The following is a 22694-nucleotide window of genomic DNA, read 5'->3' as shown; positions in this document are numbered from 1 at the left end:
GGCACTGGTCCACAGACAAGTATTTTGGATATACTGCTGCTCTAGATTAAATAAAGTATTATGTTTAATATTCTTTCACACTGTGAATTAGAAAGAAAAAGTTATTTTACTTGTTAAACCAGATCCTTCTTCAAAGTAATAAGAATTACAAAAATAAATGGAGTGAAGTGGTAGGCCTTGAATGTAATACATACTTGAAATCTATCTCATTTTGAATGAAATATGGCTACTCTTTTAAAGTTTGTAAAACTTTATGTTTCCAGAGCTGTATACATAATATATAACTGATAAAAATTCCCATTTATTCATAGAAATTTGAGATTATGGATATAAATTTGGCAGATTTTGAAGCCTTTTGTGGTCACAATGAAAATTAATGTAAAGTGTAGTACGCTAAGCACAACTAGTGACAGGAATCTGAATAAGCATATTTTTGCAGTAACTTGGAAAATCAGAAAAAAACAAGTGTTTAAGTTGTCATTACACAACTCATTATGTTGACTCCTCTTAACATATCTAAATAATATTGAAAACTAAAAAATTCACAAAGGTACTGACTTTTATAAATAGAAATATAAAATACTTATGTTTTGGAGTTTAAAAACAAACACATACATGAACCTGAAAATAAACACAAGTTTTCATACCAATGTTCATTCCAAAAGTAATATTTTTAGTTCATTAAATAAGAATCCTGTTTAGATAATTCTGGTCTTAAATTGGGCAAGTCAAGAAATAAGAGGTAGGTTTCTCAAGAAGACTAGTGGCTATATCTGTTTCTGATCCTGACATTAACAATTACAATAAAAAAATTAACACGATACTCTTACAACTCTATGATTAAAAACAAAATAAAACATACATGGCAGCAAATGCATAACTTCAAAGAAATTTTCATATCACACATTATATCAATGATATACAACACAATTTGCAGTTTATATGTGTCATTTATAATCATCTTGAATGTACCGATTCATGATATTGCACTGTTTATAATTTATTTACCATTATACTGACACTTGTCACAGTAATGTTTGACTAACTTTATTTGTGTATCTTAATTTATCCATGTGTATCTTCTTTGATGCTTTAATCGTTTTAACAATAATACTAACTATCCTTACAAGTCACAAATCTCCTCTTCTGACTGTAGTCACACACCACGAGGACCTCTGTTGACTTAGTGGAAAAATTTGTAAAGCTTTGTTTATTTTTGTACCACTATCCTGAAACAAATGTCAGACATCATCACATTATAGCGACATAACTCTAGGTTATGTAGGTTGATCATTCTAGGTCCATAAAGTCACAAGCATGCATTCCTTATTCCATCTCATTTAACACAGCTATATGTAAGCTCTCTCAAATCACCCTTTTACACACAGCTAGCAACTCTGCTGAATGATTCACTTAAAAACCACCAGGTTTCTTTAATGACTGATGATATTACATGTCATTAGAATTCATGACGGAGCATGTGATCTTTATTGTCTTTCAATTTCTTTGATGACTCATCATCCCATATATCATCAAATTCTTTGATGACTAAGGTCCATACTCCATGCCATCAGATTTATTGATGATTTGTCTTCTTTATTATCATTAAGTTTCCTTTGAGTCTCAAATTTTAAGCCATAAGATTATGCTGTTGATTCAGCATTTGATATGCTACAATAATCCTTCATATTATAATATTTAATTTCAACTTAATATATTGTATGTGCTACAGTCTTTTTGTCTTGACAATCTACATATAATATCAACACATTTTTATTTGAACCTTCAATACACAACATTCTTTGGTGATTGACAACCTGTCAATTTCATGTCATTTCTTCAAGCTTTGTCAATGTGCACATTCTATATTTGTTATGAAGTCAGCAGTGTCATATTATTAACAAATATAGCATAATGCTGGAATCAAGGCAAAGACTACTTCTACAGCATAATTATTCATATTCATTATCTAATATCAAGGAATTTAAAAGTTTTGTTGTTTTTAAAAATTATTTTGGTAAAATATAAGTAAAAAAACAATGAAAAGATGGTTGTTGATTTTTTCTCTTATTACAACTTATAAAAAAGAGAATAAAACGTTTGAAACCAGTTTACTTTTACCAACACAACATTATTGTATTTCTATGTGGAACTATTACTTTTTCAAGATTTATTACTGACACAACATTATTGATGTTATTGAAAAAGTGGTACCTATATCCTATTTCTATAACAACTTGGAAATTACTAAGAGTATGAAATTACACTCAGATGATCTAACACTATGATTACTCCACTTAGAAGTTGATACTATAACTCAAATTTATGTTCATTTTACTTTTTCATAAGATTCAACACTAATACGTATCCATGGAAAAGATGATAACTACTATTATGTTGTTTCACACATTATCATATCAACTTGAAGATGGTAGCTACATCTCACTTTTCCTGATGGACTAAATCTACTGCATATTCACCCATGCAGGTTGGTAACTATGGCATTGTTTTTCCTCTTCTTTTAACCAAACTTACTGCATTTATAAATCTTATAAAGTCACAATTCTTCTTTTTCTGATTAAGAACCATAAGAAAGTTACAGAAAAGACAGTGAAACTATGTTCTAGAAAAGTATGAAGAAGAAGTGTACTTTATAAAGTAATAGGTACTAGTTAGAGACGACACCACACCCCAAAACTGCCACCCCAACTGCTAGGTACAACACATTAAGAAACCAAGACTTTCTTCATAGAGATGGGCTTCTTTGGTAGGTCACATCATTTGGGTGTGTTCCTTGACATTTCTACAAAATAAATGAAATAAACTGTAATATCCAGTAGCTTATTTTAAATTAAAAAGTGTGTGTTTCCGTATAGCAAAGCCACATCGGACTATCTACCGAGTCCAGCTATCTGCTGAGTCTGCTGAATTAAAAAGTGAAGACTAAGTTTATTTAAGCATAGAAAGTGACTGGACACTTTATTAATACCCCTATTAAACAAACATATATATGTAGAGCACTTCATTTATTTGCACATATGAAACAAAGTTGATGTTAATTACATTATGTTTGTAAAGAAAAAGAAGGAAACTTATTTATATCATAGTCAGTTTGTGAATGGGCAAGAAGTTTGTTTTTTTGAATTTCAAACAAAGCTACTCAAGGGCTATTTGCATTAGCCATCCCTAATTTATCAGTGTAATACTAGAGGGAAGACAGCTAGTCATCACCACCCACCGTCAACTCTTTGGCTACTCTTTCACCAACGAATAGTGGGATTGACTGCCACATTATAATGCCCCCATGGCTGAAATGGTGAGCATGTTTGGTGTGACAGGGATTCGAACCCGTGATCCTCAGATTATGAGTCGAACATCTTCACCCACCTGGCCATGCCAGACCTGGCAAGAAAAAGGATCTTTGACTTTCAAAGGGGCATGATAGTTGACATCCATCTAACAAAAGTGTTATAACCAAAGACCACATTTTTTGTGTAGCTTTTCAAATATATCTGTCATTATAACTTATAAACAGTGGAAATTAAAAGGAAAATTGTTATTGGAAACATTAATGATAACTAACTTAAATAAGGAGAAGACAATTGGCCAGGCACATAAACACCATTTCTTGTAAGAATTACTGGAATTTGACTATCTCTAGCTATACAAAAGCTGTGATATGACATCTGTACATTAGGTAGCTGTTTTTTTTTCTGATAATGCCTGTTGCTGAAGGTAATGGAAATATGTGGAACACCTTCTTGTGACAGAGATTGGATTGTTTAATTTCTCCAGAAGGGCAAAGCATACTCAAGTATTATCTCTTATCATGTAAACACTACAGTGCTCTACTCTCATGACCTTTCTAAATGAACATTTAACACAAACATCCCATTTTTATTGTCTGAAGTTGGTTTGAAGAGCCAACAGTGATTTCAGTTAACTTTATTGATCAATATAGCCATAAGATCTAAATCCCATTAAGATTCTTTTGACAGAACATGAGAGTTATATTAGCTACACTCTTCCTACATTTATCACCCCATAGCATTCCTTGAAGACTGGACTAAATACAATTAAACAAGACATATTTCAACACTACATGCTGTCTATGTTATACTTAATCTAGTTTTACTGTTAATGAGAAATTTGATCTTTACGTAACTTGTAGAAGTTTTCATGAAGTAGACAATTGGTGTTTATTAATTATTTTACACTATACTGAATGATACAAAATGGAAGTGAAACTTAATTATCTCATTAAATACTTACATTGAAAATACAATATTGTGAAGTAAAATATTGTTAAAATCAACAAGTAAAAGTTATGTTAAATAAATAAAGTTACTCTTGTACTATAAAAACTGTGAACCAAACAGTACCAAATTTCTGAGAGTTGGTAATATGACAAATGTTTTTTGTTTGCTATTTAACATGATTTATTCTGACTGGCCATGTCATTTAATACTAGATTCATCTGATACTGTTGTTTTTTTTTCTGTATTTTCATCTCACATAGAGAAAATGTTACAGCATATGTAATATTTCATTTCTGGAAATGTTTTTTTTTATTTATATTAGAAAGCTCAACAGTCTAAAATATAGTTGAAATTATTATTAATCTATTTAAGGTTATAAATATTGAGTAGATGTTTTCCAGTCTTGGTAGGTTATGTGATTCAAAATTCATTATGTATGTCTAGGTGGCCTAGATCTAGATTTTTGGCAAAAATTGTACATTTTTGTTATGGTTTGCATAATGCTGTGGTTTGGTTTGTTTTGAAATTTGCGCAAAGCTATTTGAGGGCTATCTGCACTAGCCACCCCTAATTTAGCAGTGTAAGACTAAAGGGAAGGCAACTAGTTGTCATCACCAACTGTCAACTCTTGGGCTACTCTTTTACCAACAGATAATGGGATTGACCATCACATTATAATGCCCTCACAGCTGAAAGGGCAAGCATGTTTGGTATGATGGGGATTTGAACCTGCAACCCTCAGATCATGAGTCGAGTGCCTTAGCCACCTTGCTATACCGGGCCACATGATGATGTGATACGTGCTGTAATTGTAAACTCATTTAGACATTTGTTAGATAGATGCAAAGTTCTAAGTTTAGTTTGATACTAATAATCTGGTTAGTTATATTACTGAGGGCTGGAGAGTGCAAATGACTTCAAACAGTACTTTATACACCACCTAAGTTTGTTATATCTCAACTGATTTGTATAACTGAAAGAGGATATTTTTAGAGCTCATTAATTGAAACTCAAAGATCAGTGAAGTAATATGGATTATAAAGCTTCTAGATTAGTAATACAGTTACTAAAGACCAAAGAAGTAATAATGTTATGACATACTGTGCCCGACTTACCTGATACAAAAATAAGTTGATTTGATACAAACATAGTTCATAGGATATAAAAAAAAGAATAGAGTAATCATCTAGTCAATAGGAATTTTGGTCATCCAAGAGATAACAGATTAGTGATTCGACTAACAAAAAAGGACCAATGACATTTTACAAGATAAGTGAGCTTCTATAACTGCCGTAAGTTTGAAATATAGTTAAAAATGGTGTAGGGAAAAGTTTATTACTTCCAGAAGACAGCTATAATGTCTTCTAGTGATAATTACAGTGCCTTGCAAAAGTATTCCCCACCCCCTACAAAGTTTCCACCTTTTGTCTCCATCTGAGCTTACAATCATTAGACTTCTAAATAGGACTTTATATTTAGAATATACATAATCTGTTTCAAACTGAAGAAACTAAAAACATGCTGACATTATGTTATGAAGTTAGATTTTCAAAGACAATGAAAATATTCTAAATTATGTTAATATTCCATTCCTTTGACACAGCAACACTGAATCAGTTCAGATACAAAGGATTAGTTTGAAAGGTTACATAATTAGTGTAATTCTCTCTGTTTGTGTGTAATCAAGGTGGTTTGACTTGAGTTCAAAGTAAATGCATCTGTTCACAACTCACATAATGACACAACAAACTAACCATGAAGACCAAAGAGCTTTCTAAACAAGTCAGGGATGAAGTGGTAGAGAAGTGCAGATCAGGATAAGGTTACAAGAAAATTTCAAAGTTGCTGATTACCCTTTTAAGTACAGTGAAGTTCATCATTAAGAAGTGGAATGTACTTCACATTATCCAGTCGCTACCCTTATCAAACTGTCCTTCCAAACTAAGTTGTAGGAAAAGCAGAAAATTGGCCAGAGATGCCATTATGAATCCAACAGTGACTTTGAAAGATTTGTAAAGTGCCATGTCTGAGATGGGAGTCAGTGTTAATATATCAATAATATCTCAATTCCTACACAAAGCTGACTTGTATGAATGAGTGGCAAGAAAGAAGTCATTACTGAAAAAGAATCATCCTAAACTTCATATGAAATTTGAAATAAAGCATGTAACTGACACTGCAAAAATGTGGTTCTGAGACAAAACGAAAATTGAACTTTTTGTCTAAATCAAAGTGATATGTCTGGCTCAAACTAACACAGCACATGACCCATTTAAATACATCTGAACAGTCAAGTATGGTTCTCAGGATTGAGAGAAAGATGGATGGTGCAAAGTACAGGCACATCCTAGAGCAAAACCTACTCAAGTCAGCTAAGAATAAAACTGAGTCAAAGTGTAAGGCCAAAGCCATACTGGAGTGTTTTTAAAGGAAGAAAGTGGATGTCCTGGAGTGGTCCTGTCAAAGTCCTGACTTGAAACAAATAAAAAATTTATGGTGAGACTTGAAGATTGTAGTTTATCAATAATCCACAACAAACTTGCCAGAATTGGAGCAATTTTACCAGGAAGAAAGGGCAAATATCAGCCTATTTTGCAAAGTGCCATGGTAGAGACCTATCCAAAAAGACTTAGAGCAGTAATTGCTGTCAAAGGTGCTTCCAACAAGTACTGACTTAGGAGGGCCAAATATTTATGCAATAAGAAAATCTCAATTTATATGTTTTCTATGGAATTATTGCTGTCATTCAACCTTCTTCACACAAAACAGTGTCACGTTTGATCATTAGAGTGAATAAAGACGAGATAATTAAAAAATATATTGTTTACATTATTTGTATTTCATCAAAATGTGATGTTATTGCCAGAGGTGAATACTTTTCCAAAGCATTTTTTACTATTGAAATGATTATACTAGTTAAAGATTTTCTTGGTTACACTGAACGTGAAAGTTGACAAATTATTTTGCAGTACAACACTGTGAATATACATATAGTACAAATCCTAATGCAGTATTTCTATGCAAATAAACATGATGAAAGGCGAGAAGAGGAAAAAAAATTAAAACACTGAGATTATTTAATCATTATAACATATAACATGCATAAGTCATCCAAATGAAAATGACTGAGAATAATAAAAAGAGAAAAATAAAATAGAAATTGAACAAGGGAATGCTTATTCAATGAAGGTGCTTACAGCTTGTTTATTTTGCCATGTTTTCATAGCCATTTTATATTTCTCAAACTCATGACACCAATCGGAGTAAATTTTCTTATAATCGTTTTCTGATGGAGCACTGCAGGTTTCTGAAAAAGAAAAAAAAAACACCTTAATTTTAGACAAACAATGCATCTTTATTCATAATGTTTTTATACAATGTAAGACCGTAAACTTATGAATTGTTCTGAAACATAAACAGTTGTAAAAGTTAAAGATCATGACCCCTTCAAATTATTGATGATATACAACCAATTCTTAAACTTTTCTAGATTCAAATTAATTCATAATCACAGACCAATATATTCCTGTCAGAATTAGTTTTTCATTTCTTTCTTTCGTTGTATTAACTACATATATCCATGTATAATTCGGTTTATAATGTTTCTCCATTACATATATTATTAAAACAGAGTTGGTAATCCTCATAGAAAGTCTTATACTGGTCAAATTCTTCTTAATTCAGCTTTCTATTCAAAATAATAATTTTTGTTTCCATTTAATACATTCTTTTAAGATCCTAATGATTCTGATAACTGTTATGAGGTTTACACAGCATTAATTAATGATTTAACGTTAAATAAATTTTTGTTAGAGCAGAAAAAAATTATAGATTTAAAGAGGTTTGATATGTTATATTAAATAGTTTTGAAGCCTCCCCACATCATCATGTCCTTGCTACAGTATCCAATCATACTTTATCTGTTGGTCATGTATCTTGCCAACAGTCCAACAGAGTAGCTTTCTTTGCACAATGCTCTATCATAAGACAGGTTCAAAGCACACTACTGTGGCTGTTTAAACATGACTATTTGCATATTTAATACATTTAACAGAATATACTCAACCTAATCTATGGTAGTTTGAAATCTTACAGAAAATGTACATAACAAAGCTTGTTGATTATTTAGTTACAAGTTTTTGTGTAAGCCTACACAAGGGCTATCTGCATACAGCTGATCCCAATTTTGAACTGGGAGACCAGAGAAAATTCAGTTAATCAACAATACCCACCTCCAATGCTTTTGTCAGATTAAATCTAATGTGATTTATAGTACACTGATGGTCTTATAGTTAGGAGCACATTTTTAAAACAACAGGATGCAAACCATGAACCTTAAGATTCCAGTCCAGGATATGAAAGTCATTAGCCTATTCTCAGTTCAAAAATTAATGTTGGAAAAATTAAATAAAAGGAAGAGATTTAATCTGCACCTCATTAAAACAAGAAAAAAATTATTTGTTTTATCCAACTTGTGATATGCACATGAGACCTTAATTGAGCTGTACCATGATGTTAAGAATTAAAGAAATAATTACTATTCCTAAATTTTAATAAATAACTACAAAAACAAGTTAAAAATTGAGGACTTACTTGAATCTACTGTCACAGTATAGTTACACAAAATATTGTTCCCTAGTTTACAGACATAGCGACCACTGTCACGGTCAGTCACTGACATAATGACCAGCCCATGGTCTGAAGTAAGAAGGTACTTATCTCGGTGGGGTTTAATCAGTCGAATTCCTTTCTCGTGACTATAATGAATCCACTGAAGTTGTCCTAAACCTAGTTTATCAACTTCACTGGAAAATATTGTACAGGCTAAGTGAACACTTTGACCCCAATAAGCATGTTGCACATTCTTTTTTTCACCTGTAAACCAAAGATACATGAATTACCATCTTTTCATTGTTCACATACTGATCATAGAAAAACAGCTTAAATTAGGTGTGTGACTACTAATTATGCTTCTGACCAATTGACTATTTATTTGATATAACAGTTTAAACAGAAAAATGTACAGTCTTTGTCTCTGGAGATTAAAAATTAAAAGTTTTGTTTTTCTTGTTTGCTGGCAGTTAAACATAAAGTTCCACAATGGGCTGTCTCTGCTGTACCAATCATGAGTATAAAATCCTGGTTTCTGGTGTTATAAGTCTGCAGACTTACTGCTGTGCCACTTCAATATAGAAGAACGTGATTAATAGAGGCACTATTATTGAGGTTTGTTAAAGCAAACTACAATGTTTCTTCATTTTTTTCATCTTTTTTATGATTATATGTTATAAAAGAAAAAAAGTGTATGATCAGACAAGCCATTCTTTAATGTACATTTAATTATATGTTGAGCTCTCCCACAAAATCAATTTAGTTATTAATATTTTATCATGGACTTCGAAAATAAGTTTATAGCCCTTCATAGAAGTTACATAATACCTGTTCATGCTATTTAATATAGAAGTGTAGTATTCTTAAGTACCTGGAGTAACTTTCAAATAAAGATATTAACTGCTAATGCATGAAAAATTGCATTAAATGTTGTGTAACATTAGAACCAAACTTCTCACTTTGATTTAGTTGGAAGGAAAAAAACGACACACATTATAAATACAAATTGAAAATGTAATATTTATTTATAAAAACAATATGATACAGTATTAATTATTTATAACAAATATGATCAAAAATACAAATGATGCTCTCTATATAGTGAGAGTTGTTTATTCCAGTAATATTGGATGAAAAATGAAGGAGACTTAGGGAGTACAGAAACTACAAACTGCATATTGACACAAAAAGTATTATATTTCTCAGTATTAATGTATTACCGTGGAGCGCTGTTAAGCCGCGGTATTTGGGGGGTCAACCTGCTTAACCGCGGCTTAAACCTTTGTGACTGAAAAGCCGAAGTCGCCAACAGCTCCACCGAGGAGCCTCATCCGGGCCATTGCGTGATCATTATAATATTAATGTATAGACTATTCAGATACAATTGACAAGTGCCGTTTTAACAAGTGCCAAGTTATTACATTTGAAATTCTTACGAATATATACGAAACCACATTAAATTTTTATCCACTTTTTACATTATTATCACAAAAATTTTATTCAATTTATTAATTTTAAAAATTACAAATACAGATAATATAGTTCAAATACAGTTTATTTCTTGGTAAAGTATGACGTTCTTAAATTAGCGGTGAGCCGCAATAATCCTCGCTCACATTTGTCATGTCAGTGTCAATGACAAGGAGAGTGTGAGAAACTTTAAAAAGCCAGGTAGTCGATTTAATACAGCAAAAATTTCGGGACAAGACTTGCTACAGTGGCTTAAGCGATTTCGCGGTTTACTAGTCCGCGGCTTAATGGCGCTCCACTGTACTTATATCATTGGACATTCTACCAGCAACAACAGGGAGATTACACCCCCCAGTATCATAGAACCTGCCATATAAATAAAGTGCTTTAAAAATTACATAGTAGATTAATCTACAAAGTTCTACAGTGATGTGCTGCTTTCGAAAATTTTATATAATACAAACTGAAGAGACCAATAACAATAAGAAACTAAGGTAACTGTTATCTGCATTCCATTGTTAAATTTACATATGTAGCTATGTGAATATACATGTGAAAAATGTTGAATACTTTAGTTGAGCAAGAAAGTTCAGCTGTCTAGGCTAAAATAAACAAAACACTTAGTAAACTTTGCATACTCGAACATTAAATTACAAAATAATAATCTTGTTATCTCCTTCAAAATTGATAAGTAAAAATATGTGATATCTAACAACAAAATTATTCACATTCAAGAACACTTCAAAGATGCTTATATATGTCATCAAGATGAACACTTTGTTGAAATATCTTTTAGAAGCTAAATTAGCAATAAGCAGAAAACAAAATAAAAACCACTTATCGTTGAGTATGAGATAGTTTTATATACTTACAGTTTTCACATATCTGAGGTGTAGCATTGGTTATATCCTGTAACAAGCTGTACAGAAGAGAAACATACTATATTGACTATAATAAGTTCCAAGTAAATTTAACTTTTAAGAGTTTTAAATCAATAGCTAAATAGTTGTATTTCACTTATAATTTATATTAAAATGGGAATTTAAAATTCATGTAATTCATAATAAAACATCTATACTTTTAAACATTAATATTACATATTTTGCTAATAGTTTTCAACAACTGCATTTCATAACATTTAACTTCATATTAATATGTGAAGTTCTAAAGTATTTGGTTTGTTTAGAATTTCGTGCAAAGATACATGAGGGCTATCTCCATTAGCCATCCATTATTTTTCAATATAAGACTAGAGGGATGGCAGCTAGCCATCGCCACCCACTGCCAACTCATCGGCTACTCTTTTACCAATGAATAGTGGGATTGAACATCACATTATAATGCCCCTATGACTAAAAGGATGAGCAGGTTTGGTGTGACAGTGATTCGAACCCACGACCCTCAGATTACAAGTTGAGTGCCTTAACCACCTGGCTATGCCGGGCCATTCTAAAGTAACCCTAAGAAAGACATTCCTTCATTTAAACTTCTGTGGGGAAATTCAGTCATATATGCATAATAGAAATTGTTATTTTGTAGTAGGAATCGTTTTTTTTTTTAATAACTCTTCATTTTGTGCATGAACTGTCTATATCAACTAACTTCTTATCATCTTCACAAAGCTGTTGAATTAGTTTCTACAGTTTGATTTTCTAACTATCCACCTACTTATTTAGTACATTATCTCTCAAAATATATATCTATGAAAAGTTTTTGATTGTGTAATTCATTAACATATCAAGTCTTTACAAACGAAATTTCAATATTTTTTTTGATACATTTGTTCATTATTTTTTAACTTTGTTTCGAGCAAAACATATCTTAGCATGATAATTTCTCCATAGGGCCTGGCATAGCCATGGGGTTAAGGCACTTGACTTGTAATCCCAGGGTTGCAGGTTTGAATCCCCGTCACACCAAACAAGCTCGCTCTTTCAACTGTGGGTGAGTTATAATGGATGGTCAATTCCATTATTTGTTGGTAAAAGAATAGCCCAAGAGTTAATGGTAGTTGGTGATGACTAGCTGCCTTCCCTCTTTTCTTACAGTGCTAACTTAGGGATGGCTAGCACAGATAACCCTCATGTAGCTTTGCGTTAAATTCAAAAACAAACAAACAAAATTTCCATAAATTATAATAATAAATAAAACTTAAATAAAATGCTGATTCTTTGCCTGCCACAGATATCAAAACCTGGTTTTTGGTGTTGTAAGACTGTAGATATATAGCTTTGCCACTGGAAGGGGGGGGGGAGTCAAAAAGTATTTAATGACATAAGAATAATTAAAAATCGTAAACGTATCAAATATGCACGTCCAAAACATTACATGACAGTATACTTAACTGCTGCAGGTTATCCAACATATATTTTAATATTTCATATCAAGTATTTGTAGATTCATAGTTCAAATAACAGGAGAAAAAGTAGCACTTTATAAGTACTAAGAAAATGAAAGTGCTCGAAGCTCTTAGAAGAAATAAATAACACACAGCTCAGTAACATACTGACCCTCTCACGTATGGACGACATTCACCACGTTCTTTGTCCCAGCCACAGTATGGGTCTTGTGCACACTGTATACAGTTTCCATAATGACCCTTGCACATCACCAGAGTAAACTGTCGAATAATGCTGTCTGATGCTACATAGAGGGAGTTGTGCTAGAAGAGATATGTGTACTCGTATATATCATAAAAAAATTCAAACATGATTGTCTTATATCATTCCAACTAAGACTTATTAGCCTTCAAAGTTATATTACTCTGTATGACAATATTACACCAAACTTTATTCAAAAAATTGATTAATTAACAAAAAAACTTAGTTAGAAGATAAAATCCTATTAAATATCAATCTGGTAGATATTATAACAATAAATTTATCAGAATATGCAACACTCAGGGCAACTAGTAACAGTATTTAGTTGTAACAGCATATAATACGCTGAAATGCTTGCATATATATGAGGAAAATCCATACCACCACATCATGTAGAAAATCAAGATGCTAGCTAGTTCAAGCTGGAAAGCCTGAAACAGTCTTACACTATGAAAGAGTAGAAAAGTTGGTGTAGGATCACAACATTATCTCTCTCATTTAAATCATATTATATTTTCTGCAATTCTTAGTCTTGTATGGAAATTACCTAAAGTAGGCCTGTTGGCTTCACATTTAGTAGAATCCTAGTTATCAATTTATGGCATAGAAAAAAACAGTGATTTATTAATTCGTGAAAGATGGACTTTAAATCTATAAATTGGTGAAGTTTAGAAGAATACAAGTTTATCATTTCTCGGCTTTGTTGAAGTTTATCAGAACAAGAAGTATTCAGAGGGGAAGTTATCATCACTTGGCTTGATTGAGAATTATAATTCTTTAGAGAGAAGTTTATCAATTGATGTTGATTACTCTGTAGAATACAGGTATATCATTTCTAGGTTCGGTGGAGGTTTAACAATACAATAAATAACTTGACCAGACTAATTTATAAACTAAATTTAAAACTGAAGTAGCTAGTCACATACTCACCTTGCTAGATATTTCCATAGCTTGTATAGATTCTGGTGATGTGGCTTCAAAAATATCCACCAAATTAAAATGTGCCTTTTTAGTTCTATCATACCACTCCACAAGTTTATAGATAAGACCTTTTGCTGCATCATAAACAAGGGAACAATATTAATGACTTTGAAAATTTTAATGTAGTAATTATTAACATTTAAGAGAAACAGTGTCAATGGTTGTTAACAAAATTATGCTTATGAATTAGTGTACATGAAAAATGTAAAACCAGGATATGCATTATAACAGCATAATCCTAACAATACTTTGTTTTAAATACACTGTTTCAATTTCATTATATTTTACCTTTCCATAGTATAAGATACATCTTAAAGTAAAGCGTATTCAGGAAGCTTTCTAAATTTCCTTATGGGTGTTCTACATGTAATTATGATATCTTTGTAAAGAAAATGTTGATGGTTATGAACAAGCACTCATGAAAGATTCTACTTGTTGTCTCTTTGGGACAGGTTAAGCACATCTCATGTGGTCACCCAGATACTTGTATAAGTTGGTATAAATTTAGGTTCTGTCCTTCCCTCCTTCTGTATGTATATTTGAAATGAATGTTGGTTTATATAACCTGAGGACTGCAGAATGCTACACTATGACCTTTGCCCGACTATAAAAGTGGGTATCCACATAATTCTCTTCTGCGTTTTTCCAAACTTAGATATGTATATAGTGGTATTAAGGATAACCTAATAAAATGATGGCAGTATTCAAATAGACTGAATAACTTTCAAGGTCATATATATTTAAAAATGGCTGGTTTGGGTTGAGAAAATTTTTATGTATAGCAGCGAACAAGAAGGTTGAAACGTTGTTAGCTCTTCTACATAAAAATTTTCTCAACCCAAACCAGCCGTTTTTACATATATATTTCTCTACAAGTGGGTTTTCTTGTCATCACTGATTATTTCAGGGTCATATACTTTATTTAAGCTCCTTCTGTTAGTAAATGAAAACAAAAACAGTTAATAAGACAAAGACCAAGTAGAGTTTCTCTTAACATATCTAGCAGCTTACTGATCCTGTATTTATATCTGCAAAAAATGAAACATTTTCACCAGATTTATGAGTACATATATCAAGAGTATGGCATAAACTGTGAAATGAATAAACTAACAGAAACAGGATTTAAAATATTATAATAGAAGTCGCTTGTTACCTATTTTTAATGCAATAGTCTGTCTATGATTTAGAATTACATAAGGTACTACATGAAAAAAAACGAATTTGCTGAATATAGTTCTGAAAAATGTTTGAGCTTCATTACATGTTTTTTCTACCTGTGTATCAAAACAGCCAATCATTTGGTTCAAGAATTTTGTAAGTAAGATTTTTTCAGCTTTTGATAGCAGCTGGATAACAGTTTCATATTTTAAAATAAGGAAAGAATAAAATGGTTAATAATTTTGTCAGTGTCTAATGAGTACAAGCAAACTGAATGAAATTTGAATGTTTTTACAAATGATTCTCAAACTATCATATCCCATCTTATATTCAAATGTTGAACCAGAAATGGAAGCACAAGAACATAACAAAATAGACAGTAAAATAGTGTACAAAGGTAATATGTAAACTTCAGTCATCAAATACAGTATCAGAAGATTTCAAGTTCACAGACTCAAAGTGAAATAACTACATACTAGAACCAGCATAATAGATAGTATAGGAAACTCCATCCACTTCCAACTTGTTTACCACTAAACTGGTCAAGATAACATCACGTTTGTAGAATACTGGTTTTCCATTGTCATGGGAAACAGCAGAATCCATCAGAGGATGGCCTTGAATAAAAGTCAAGACAGAGTCTGGAAGAGTCTGGGTGTCATTGACACACAGCCCTGGACGGGGTTCTGGTACTTTACTGGTCAGTACTGGCAACCAAGCTGAGAAGGATGTGGCCTGTTCCTTGAACTTTCCATTAAAAACTTCCTGTATGGACTCTAAGCTGTATGTACATATGGCTGACCCCATTAGCCCATTCCTAGAACAAATATATTGAAAACATAACTTAACATCAGATTTTCTAGGAGACAAACAAGATTTTGCTATCACAACTCATGCATAAAGTATCACATTAATAAGAATTTTTTTTTAAATTGCTATTAGTGTGCCTAAAATTTAAATACCAAATCATTAAGTTGATAAAATACAAAAATGACAATTTTTCAAGTTCAGTTTTATGAATGAAAAATTTATAATCTTTTCAAATTTGTATATTGTAATGTTGAAACAGGTTAGGTAATTATTAAATCTTACCAGTAGAAAAATACAAGCTTTTACTGAATGTGGACTATCAAGTTTTATAAGGCAAGATTCCTTACAATAGGTGTCTGTGACTTGTTAGTGATAAATTTCAAGAATAAATTGACAGAACACAAGCCACTTATTTAGAAATAATATATTCAAAACAAATCAAATTTACATATAAAAATTCATTACATTATTGGTTATCACAGTTGTATCCAGAGCTTTAAATAATTGTCTTCTTTTCATCAAAGTCCACATAGGTGGCTTTAATTACTTCAGAACACCCTTTGACAATATACATTATTCTCATCTATCTCTGTTATTACAATACAAGCTGTGAAACTTACATTAGGAATCACACATTATGGCTAATTCACATGCAGTCTAAACTACACTTTTACTTTCACGAAATTAATTTGCATTAACTTGATTGTCTATCTTTTTATCTATCTCTATATATATATGTATTGCCTTATTGAGGCCTGGAACTTTCTACAAACTATGAGACACTATGTTATAATAACACTCACTTAAAGCAATGAGAGAATTTCAAAACGTTTGTTTACTATGGCATCAATTCAACAAACAATGCAATGATGATTCATAAATATTTACATAAACAAATATGCCATAAGTATCACTTTTAACTATAACTTATTTTAATGCTCACTGTGTAAACTTAATAGTACTCTTGTATTAAACTTGAACAATCATAGGTACCTAACATTGACACAATGTTTGGACAGTTAAACTGATTGTCTTAAACAATAATTCATATTGTAAATACATAAGCAGAAAATGGTAACAGCAAAACGTTTTATTTCTAATTCATAAATTTCTCTGAAGTACAGTATGTAATGTGCTATAAAATAAGCCGTAATGAGATTTTTACCATAATATATTTCAATGGACAGCAAAGAATATTTTAGTTAAATAAATATTCTGTTAATTAATATAATGAATTGGTACTGTTGTAACATTGTTCTTTCAATGGAAAGTTAATTTCAAAGTATCTGGTGTAACAATAACAAATTATTTCATCCTTTAACATTTTTATAAGTTTAAACACTGTGGTAAGTTGTAGACCATGTTTACCTCTATGCTAATTTACTTGTACAAAGTAACTTTATATGCATGAAAGCTAACACAGTTACAGACACTTTATTAAAAATTATAACACACTGACTGATTCACTCTAATGACTAGAAAATTCTTTAGTATCTTCTCGACTATTTTGTATTTAAAGTTTACTCCCAAATTTACTAGAAAATTTGACAACAAATCTTTTAGAACTTTTTAGGTGTCCTTGACCTTTATGATCTTAACATAATCATTACAAATTACAGCACCCTTTGGATAATAAATAAATTACAGCATTAAATATAGCTTAAAGCATTGCCCCTCCTTGGATTGTGAAGTACACAGAACAACCATTACATTAACATGTCCATTCACCAGATCTTTGGGAGGCTTTCTCTTTCAAGGCTATAGTATAAAGGTGGATTGGAATCTTGTTCCTTGTTACTAGCCATTCTGTTGCTGGAGGAATTTGTCTCGTAAATGGTAAAGGGAATCCACTAGTGGCTTCATCCTCCATGATCTCTGGACTCTTTAACAGGTGACACTGACAAAAGTTTTTCTCTGGAATTTCCCAGTTGGCGTTTCTCTCACTGATGTATTTCTGAATGGATGACCTTTGGCTTGGGTTGCCTAACCTTTTGTATTCTGTAAACTACCTTCTAGTACCAGCTTAGCTTTGAGGCTTGTTCTCTCTTGCAGCAGAGACTGTATAGCTACATCATGGTACCTAGATCAGCATTAACATCATAGTGACTTTTAATGTAAGGTTCCATTCCTATGTTAGTGAAGTTTCATAGGCACATCAGATCTTGAGACAAATTCATTAATGAGTCTTCCTAACAGTGTTTCTGTTTCTTGGTTAGAAACAGCATGCACTACTGACAATTTAGTGAAACTCTCCACCACAATAATGATGTACCTATTCCTACAATTACTTTGAAGCATGGCATCAATACAGTACTGCTGCAGATTCCCATACTCTTTCTTTCATAGACGTTTTTGTTCAAGGAGAGATCACATTTTTCACCAATTCTCCACTCAACTTTAGCACCTGACACAATGAGAGTATTCTTTTCCTTGTTGCAGTTATTGGAAAGTTATAAAGAAGGTGGAGTATTTCATAATGTAGAGAATGGATAGGTACCAACTGTAACTGTTTTTTCTGCCTACTGGTATCTTTCCATTTCCAGTATAATAAGCTCTCTTATAATCACACTTTACTTTGTACTTATTTATTTTCAGGCTGTGTGGAGAGACTATTTCCCACAAGAGTCTTTCTGTACTATTCTTGAACACTAAATATTGGTTTCATATCTGTATTTTTTGTTTCAAACATTTTTCAAAGGAGTGTTGGATTAGATCAGTTCTCCACCATCATTTTGAATTGCACTTTTCTGTACTTTAGGTTACTAGTGTTTTCTACCATGTGCTTCACTCTTTTTACAGTATTTAAAACTTTCATTAGCATATGACCTTAGCGATAATGGTTCCATCTGGGGCAATGCACAATGTTAAAAATCTCTAATTTTCTGGAACTTTCTAAGTTCTCTAGACATACCTAATCTTAATATCATCAACCCATGGCTTCCTCTGACTAATAAACAAACTAAAAGATTACAAATATTGTATAAAACAATAATGACTACCAATCTGAGCCACCTGCCTACTAAAAGTGAAACTAAAAATCAACATGGTAATACATGTAGATAACACTGCACAATAAAGTTTTTGCTTCTTGATTTTTGTTGGGTGTTCCTTATAGATTTTTGGCTGCTGATCACGAAAATAACATCGAAATTTGCCCATCATGTACTGTTTCATTGAAATCTGCAGTTTCAACAGGACATTGTTACAATTGAAAAATGATATCAGGGCAACTGGAATTTGTCAATGCTTGCTGACTACTGTTGGAAATTACAATGTGATGCACCAGACATTGAATACAAACGAAAATCAGGAGCAAAACACTTTTAATTATGTTGAACGTAACAGCATGTTAGAAACATAAATGCAATTAAATACGTTATTGCCAGTAAACAGCTGTCTATTTCTCAGAGTTCCTACATGATGAAGAAAAACCAAAACTATATTTGTGTATACCAACCAGGTACCTGTCACAATCAGCAAAACCTTTTCAGGAAGCAAAACTTTTCAAAAAAATTGTTGTGCAGTGTAATTAAATAAACTTATACTCAAATATTTATTATAGAGAAAACATGTTGCATATAAATATTTAAAGCCACCTGGAGAACAGAAACACCAAAAAATTATTGCCACACATTTCCAAAGTTATGATTTAAATGTCTTAACCAATATATATTTACATAACTATGACTTCTCTGAACAAAAATGATCTTGAATGACCAGGTTGAAAAACAAAAATTAAGTTCTGATCAAAAGTAGATAGGGTATATTTTAGTTTTCAGTTGAATCTCATGAATACCAATGAACAATTACCACCTGTAAGGAAAATTACCAACGACTTGAAATATGTTATTAACCTATAATCTTCACATATTAACAAAGTAGCCCATTCAGCTCAAAAATTTCCAGTTCATATGTAACACAAATTTTGTTCCTGGATGGTATGTGTTATTTCTTAATTTCTTATGTTGTAAAAGTAGAGAAAATGGCCATTATTCCTTTCAAACTTTGCTTTTGTGGCCTGGATAATGAAATTTATAAATTAACCTATTTTCTATGTAAAAACAGGCAAATTTGCACATTTTAATTTACATAAGGTTTGAATGAAACAACATATGAATCAAGATTTACATGTATTTATACTGAAGTTATACAAAAATGTTAAGAAATTAGTAGTTTTTCGAGACTTGGGGCTGTAATGTAAATCACTTTCATGTATCAACTCCCAAATATAGTCTCCCATCATGTTTTCGTGAAACGCTCCCAGGTCACAAAAGCAAAGTTTGAAGAGAAAAATAAGTCTTTTCCATTTACTTTAGGCATGAGCAATTGGGAAATAACACTTTCTGTCCAGGAACAAGAAAAAGTAGAAATTTTGTTTCATAGTGTAATCAACTAACCAATATTTCAAGATTAGAATGAAACAAAAGTTTAATCAAGATTTACATGCAAGACTTACATCGATGTTGTGAAGACAGCGTAGAATCTGCTATCATCTTCTGGAAGTTTGTAGATGCTTTCTTTTTTTGTAAAAAATAAAACAAATGTTCAGACATTGAAAGAGAGAACAAAAAATAGTTCATAACTAATACAGCAGTATGAATGAAATATTAAAGTACCAATTTGACCATTAAGTCACAGCTTTGTTTTATACATCCCAACTACAATTAAATGCATTTATAATCCACTATAGAACACGTGACCTTTAATGAGAGACCACTCCACAACTTTATGCATTAAAAGCTTTTGTTTCTTATCAGTTAGTCCAACAGAGAAGTTTTGTTACTGTAAGAAAGGTAATGGCTTGTAGAAAACAACAACAAAAACGAAATCTTAAATACTATTTTTACACAAATCTGATTTTGGAATCATAAATGGCCAAATTAAAGAGGAATGTGCAGTTTAGGTGATTTTTTTATATTACAAATATTACATGATCTGATTTTTAATGCTTAGGGAACTTTCATCCTTTAAACAGACTTTTTTGTTGTTGCTGATATCAGAAACGTAGTTAGAATTTATTCATCACCTCTAGACGTTGAGTTATTATAATATCAAAATATTTTATCATCACTGTGTGAAATACCATTCAATAAACTTAGTAAATTGGTTTTATGCTGTGTTTGTTTGTTTGTTTTTTTAATTTCATGCAAAGCTACACGAGAGCTATCTGCACTGGTCGTCCTTAATTTAGGCAGTGTAAGAATGGAGAGAAGGCAGCTAGTCATCACCACTCACTGCTAACTCTTGGGCTATTCTTTTACCAATGAATAGTGGAATTGACTGTCACATTATAACGCCTCCACGGCTGGGAGGGCGAGCATGTTTGGCGCGATCTGAATAACTGCGATTTGTTACTGTGAGAAAGGTAATGGCTTGTAGAAAACAACAACAAAAACGAAATCTCAAATACTATTTTTACACAAATCTGATTTTGGAATCATAAATGGCCAAATTAAAGAGGAATGTGCAGTTTAGGTGATTTTTTTATATTACAAATATTACATGATCTGATTTTTAATGCTTAGGGAACTTTCATCCTTTAAACAGACTTTTTTGTTGTTGCTGATATCAGAAACGTAGTTAGAATTTATTCATCACCTCTAGACGTTGAGTTATTATAATATCAAAATATTTTATCATCACTGTGTGAAATACCATTCAATAAACTTAGTAAATTGGTTTTATGCTGTGTTTGTTTGTTTGTTTTTTTAATTTCATGCAAAGCTACACGAGAGCTATCTGCACTGGTCGTCCTTAATTTAGGCAGTGTAAGAATGGAGAGAAGGCAGCTAGTCATCACCACTCACTGCTAACTCTTGGGCTATTCTTTTACCAATGAATAGTGGAATTGACTGTCACATTATAATGCTCCAACAACTGAAAGGGCGAGTACCTTTGGTGCGAGGGGGATTCGAACCCATGACCCTCAGATTACGAGTCGAGTGCCTTAGTCCACCTGGCCATGCCGGGCCTTTTATGCTGTGAAATTAAGTTTAATTGTACAAATTGTAAAAATGCATGAATTTCTGATTACTTCATTGCATTGTATTGATGTGAAATTCCAATTATATAGTTCATATTTATTATTTGTTATTGATATAATTGTAAAACATTGTTCCACTTTTGCTTCATTCCCACACTCACCAACTATGTCCAGGAATCACAAAACCATCCTGTGCTCAGTTTGCTAGAACAATTGAGAAGTCCCTCAACTGAATATGAAGCAAGTAGAGTCAGACACCCCTATCTCAGTTGCATCTAGTCCAGTGTTACTTGATGTGAAATGTAATAAATCTGGCCTACATTATTGTTATATATCTTTGTTGATTTATGAATACAGATATGATTATTAATAAATTGGAATTATTAAGTGCTACAGTTCATGTCAAAATCCTAATTAGTTCCTTTTTACTTGACTATTCTTCCACTTTAAAATGTTTTTCTCATCAGTTTTGCTTCCCCAATTTTGAGCACTCTCATTACATCAAGCAACAAAGAAATGTTTTCTCTGCTACTAGAAAAAAATGTAATTAATTTCAAGTAAGTTAACAATACTGACTCTAAATATAATGTTGAAAATTAATGATTGCCTCCAGGTTTTGAGTTATAATAGATTTATTCAACATTATATATCCTGAAAATAATATTAACTGAAAATTATATTTAAGAATGTTTAAATAGAATAAACCAATTTTAAAAAGGAAGGAGTATAAGATTATTATACAGAAAATATATTCTGGCTATGTTCCAAACTTTCATCATGGTATTATTTTTTTATTACAAAATATCTGCTTGACTTCATGCA

At 31.7% G+C, this 22694-nt stretch overlaps 1 protein-coding gene across 4 annotated transcripts in view; it reads right to left on the bottom strand.

Moving 5' to 3' along the window:
- Nucleotides 1–232: 232 nt before the first annotated feature.
- The window catches only part of LOC143249675 (semaphorin-2A-like), a 328919-nt gene continuing 306457 nt past the window's right edge, over nt 233–22694 (bottom strand). For all 4 annotated transcript variants that reach the window (XM_076499962.1, XM_076499960.1, XM_076499961.1 and 1 more), the window contains 8 exons: nt 20346–20406; nt 15556–15896; nt 13871–13995; nt 12851–13002; nt 11213–11259; nt 8853–9134; nt 7457–7566; nt 233–2803 (listed from right to left, as the gene is read on the bottom strand). In XM_076499962.1, coding sequence (XP_076356077.1) covers nt 2747–2803; nt 7457–7566; nt 8853–9134; nt 11213–11259; nt 12851–13002; nt 13871–13995; nt 15556–15896; nt 20346–20406 — 1175 coding nt within the window. In that variant the 3' untranslated portion in view covers nt 233–2746. The remainder of the gene's footprint in view (nt 2804–7456; nt 7567–8852; nt 9135–11212; nt 11260–12850; nt 13003–13870; nt 13996–15555; nt 15897–20345; nt 20407–22694) is intronic.

This window comes from Tachypleus tridentatus, chromosome 4 (assembly GCF_004210375.1).
Source record: "Tachypleus tridentatus isolate NWPU-2018 chromosome 4, ASM421037v1, whole genome shotgun sequence".
NCBI classification, from domain to species: domain Eukaryota; kingdom Metazoa; phylum Arthropoda; class Merostomata; order Xiphosura; family Limulidae; genus Tachypleus; species Tachypleus tridentatus.
Note: the sequence above shows the minus strand (reverse complement) of the source record. Positions and strands in the feature narration are given on the sequence as shown.